The sequence below is a fragment of the Spinacia oleracea genome, chromosome 1, assembly GCF_020520425.1.
Source record: "Spinacia oleracea cultivar Varoflay chromosome 1, BTI_SOV_V1, whole genome shotgun sequence".
Lineage (NCBI taxonomy): Eukaryota > Viridiplantae > Streptophyta > Magnoliopsida > Caryophyllales > Amaranthaceae > Spinacia > Spinacia oleracea.
In genome coordinates, this window is record NC_079487.1 from 29,314,825 (window position 1) to 29,318,850 (window position 4,026).

A 4,026-nucleotide genomic window follows, 5' to 3' on the forward strand; every position below is an offset into this window, starting at 1 on the left:
AAAATGATGTTTTCGAACCCAACTTTGAACTAAAGAACCTTAGGCAAAAATTTAGGCAAAAATGGCATTTTCATATGCATACTGTACTTATTTGTTTAGTGGCTCCTTAATCATAAAATTTCTCTTCTTCTGTTGAGAATCAAATATGTAGACCTCACGTTTAGACAAGCAAAGAACTAAAAGCATCCAGTGACTCCTACATACAAACAATAAACGTATGTAGTTAGAAAAAAAAAAGTTAAATTTATAACAATCAATTAAAAACGAAGTTCAAAGTAATTTTCATACTTTTCGTAGTATGGACATAAGATGAATGTCTTAGAACTAAGTGCACTCATGTACCTCGTCATGTACAATAGAATTCGATCTGCATCGGACTTTAACATGGTGGCCGAGATCATCTCCGGGCTCATGAATCCAATACTATTGGGGTGACAATCATCGTGAAAACACAACTCACTCAAAGCCCTATAATATATAGTGTAAGAACGTTAAGACAATCATAAAAATCAAATTTAGGGGCAAAATATGAATTTAGGTAACTCACGTAACAAAAACTTGTATTATTGATATATTGAGCCATGCTCCCGAGAGAAGTTGATCGGTGTCTTCAACGGTGACACTAATTTCAAAGTCCTTTTCCATATTGAATGTCCTTTTAGTGCAATGTACCTTAACGTGCTCCCCTTCTTTTAATCCCAACATCATAGTTTTCATCACATTGCACTTACCACTCAAATTTTGCACTTTATAATTTTCAAGGAAATAGGTTTTTGATTTAGTGTTGGACGCTTTTGTTCCACTTCCCCTAAGCACTATCTCTTTCCCATTGTTCCCTTTCCCTTTAGGCTCTTTACTTGTAGGCTTGTTTACCTGAGGTATGATTTTCAAATAACGATATACATATTAGTGAGCATACATGGTATAATAGTTCTACTTCAAATTATCATGCATATGTTAGTTACCTCCTCATTCGTAAGCGACACCAAATGCTTTGGCCACTGAGTGAAGGTACCATGAGCTTGAGCAAGTTTCTTAATATATTGAGAAGGCACGGGGACGGGAGCTTCTTTGTACGCGGGCTCAAAATCATCAACGCTCACTTTCACGTTATCGGACGTGACGTCGTTGTGGTGATCAAGGAGCAACTCTGGACATATGGTACCATAGGCAACAAAGACTTTCTCCGAGCCTATGTTCAGTTATAGATGGCACGGGACAGGTTCCTTATTATTTATTTTGAACAATAACGCAAATACAATGTAACATGTTAGAAAAGTTCAATAGAATTAACTAGAAACAAATTACTTGAAAAACACAAATTATCATACCGTAATGTCGGCAAATGGATCTAAACCCCCGGAACGACAACTACTATGAACATTTGCGTCTATCCTCATCTGGCTTGGTATTTGGACACCAAGTTCTTTAGCAAATGTGATAAATTTCTCCATAACCATGGCATCCATCTTGGAGTTAATCTCTTGTATTGTCTCATCTTTGACCCTTTTGGTCACTCTTGCTTCCATTTCCTCCATCTCCGCATCTCCATACCGTCGAAAGCTACGCCGCTCTCCGGTCCCCCACACAGCTTTGACGCCTACTCCACCACCAAATGTTAGTGGTCTCCCTTCTTTAGTCTTACCAAGTGCACGAGATAAGACATCATCTCGTGCACTTTTGGGAACAAATTCCCCTTCATCTTGTTTCCTTTTCCATTCATCCTACATGAAATCAAATGGTTTTGAGAAAAGTTCAACACTTGGTTTCATATTTAAGAACATATATGAAATTAGAGGAATCACAACATTACGCAAAATTGTTAAATGAACTTACAATATTTTCTTTGACCTTTTGTGTGCCCTCATCCGGCAAGTAAGGATTTCCTTTCTCATCTGGTACCGATCTTGCAAGAAGCCATAAACATGTCCTACTCGGCAAACTTGAAGAAATTGTAGACGCAGAGGAACCTTCAGATGACGAAGAAACTGAGGGAATGTACCCTTTTCTCTGCCATTCACTTGTCATTTCAGCATATGATTTCTGTCCCATATGATGAGGATATATGTTGAAAGATTGACTTTGTCTTGCTTTCTCACTTATTTCCTAATTTTAGGGGGGTAAAAGAAATTATTACAACAAAATAAAACTTAGATTATACCAAGACTTTAAATAAGAATAATTTTTATACCTCAGCTTCTTCGGAGGTACGTATCTTCACAAATTCCTTCCATATATCCTTAGTTATATAACTATACAAATCATATGGCATCTTTTCATCTTTTGGCCTTTTTCTTGTACCCCGGATCCAACCAGTCGTCAATCTTGATTTGAATTCCCTCCAACGCTTATCACAACTCTTTAAGACAACTTCTTTCTTAGTTTCATCTGTGATATGAAATTCTCTCTAAATGAAAGAAAAAGAAAAGGAACAAGAAAGTCTTTTAGCACATGAAAAAGGCACGTAGATATGTACAACTGAATTTTCAAAATAAAACCGGTTACCTTGACGTCTTCCCACAAAGTGTCTTTTATTCCTTGTGAAACATCTTCCCAGGTTCTGATCAATATTGAAACCTTTGCGCGACTTATCTCGCCAATGTGATTCTTGTAATCCGTTGCCCATTTCCCTGTGGGTCGGTCCAAGTGATCCCATTCAATTATTCTTGGAACCCCGGGCATGGATTTTATTCCTTTTGTAGGGCCTCTTGGCTTCTTTTTTTGCTTTTGGGGCACTTGATTTGGTGATTTGTTAGAAGGACCTGAATTTGCGTGTTGATCTTCATCCATGCCTGACGCTACTGCATTGGAAAATCATCAAAATTACATACCTTCAAAAGCAGGATTTTAAAATAAAAATAAAGAACTGACCAGTTCTGTGCACTGATCTGCACAGTTCTGATCTGAGCTGTGCAGATCAGTGCACAGAACTGGTCAGTTCTGATCAGTTCTGTGCACTGATCTGCACAGTTCTGATCTGAGCTGTGCAGATCAGTGCATAGAACTGGTCAGTTCTGATCAGTTCTGTACACTGATCTGCACAGTTTCTGATCTGAACTGTGCAGATCAGTGCACAGAACTGATCAGTTCTGACCAGTTCTGTGCACTGATCTGCACAGTTCTGATCTGAGCTGTGCAGATCAGTGCACAGAACTGGTCAGTTCTGATCAGTTCTGTGCACTGATCTGCACAGTTCTGATCTGAGCTTTGCAACATTTTGGAACAGATCGAAACCCATAAAAGACCCCATCAATCATGCATGCTGTCATTATTTCGATTCTAACCCAAACCATATGCATAGTTATAACTTTCTAAGCCTCGTACTAATCTATTATTCCACATTTAAGGGTAATTGGGTCGTTATAGTACATATTTAGGAAAAAATGACGTTTTCGAACCCAACTTTTACCTAAACAACCTAAGGAATGTTTTCAAACTTATTACATGTCTCATATGCATAGTTATAACTTTCTAAGCCTCGTACTAATCTATTATTCCACATTTAAGGGTAATTGGGTCGTTATAGTACATATTTAGGCAAAAATGACGTTTTCGAACCCAACTTTTAACTAAACAACCTAAGGAATGTTTTCAAACTTATTACATGTCTCATATGCATAGTTATAACTTTCTAAGCCTCGTATTAATCTATTATTCCACATGTAAGGGTAATTGGGTCGTTATAGTACATATTTAGGCAAAAATGACGTTTTCGAACCCAACTTTTAACTAAACAACCTAAGGAATGTTTTCAAACTTATTACATGTCTCATATGCATAGTTATAACTTTCTAAGCCTCGTACTAATCTATTATTCCACATTTAAGGGTAATTGAGTCGTTATAGTACATATTTAGGCAAAAATGACGTTTTCGAACCCAACTTTTAACTAAACAACCTAAGGAATGTTTTTAAACTTATTACATGTCTCATATGCATAGTTATAACTTTCTAAGCCTCGTACTAATCTATTATTCCACATTTAAGGGTAATTGGGTCGTTATAGTACATATTTAGGCAAAAATG

At 37.0% G+C, this 4,026-nt stretch overlaps 1 protein-coding gene across 1 annotated transcript; it reads right to left on the reverse strand.

The window, feature by feature from the left end:
- Nucleotides 1-298: 298 nt before the first annotated feature.
- On the reverse strand, nt 299-2,868 carry LOC130465787 (uncharacterized). The gene is made up of 7 exons (XM_056834634.1): nt 2,506-2,868; nt 2,192-2,407; nt 1,837-2,106; nt 1,332-1,724; nt 966-1,226; nt 548-873; nt 299-468 (listed from the first exon to the last, which is right to left on the reverse strand). The coding sequence occupies exons 1-5, from the start codon at nt 2,788-2,790 to the stop codon at nt 1,203-1,205; spliced, it is 1,188 nt and encodes a 395-aa protein (XP_056690612.1). The 5' UTR covers nt 2,791-2,868; the 3' UTR covers nt 299-468; nt 548-873; nt 966-1,202.
- Between the last annotated feature and the right edge of the window lie 1,158 nt (nt 2,869-4,026).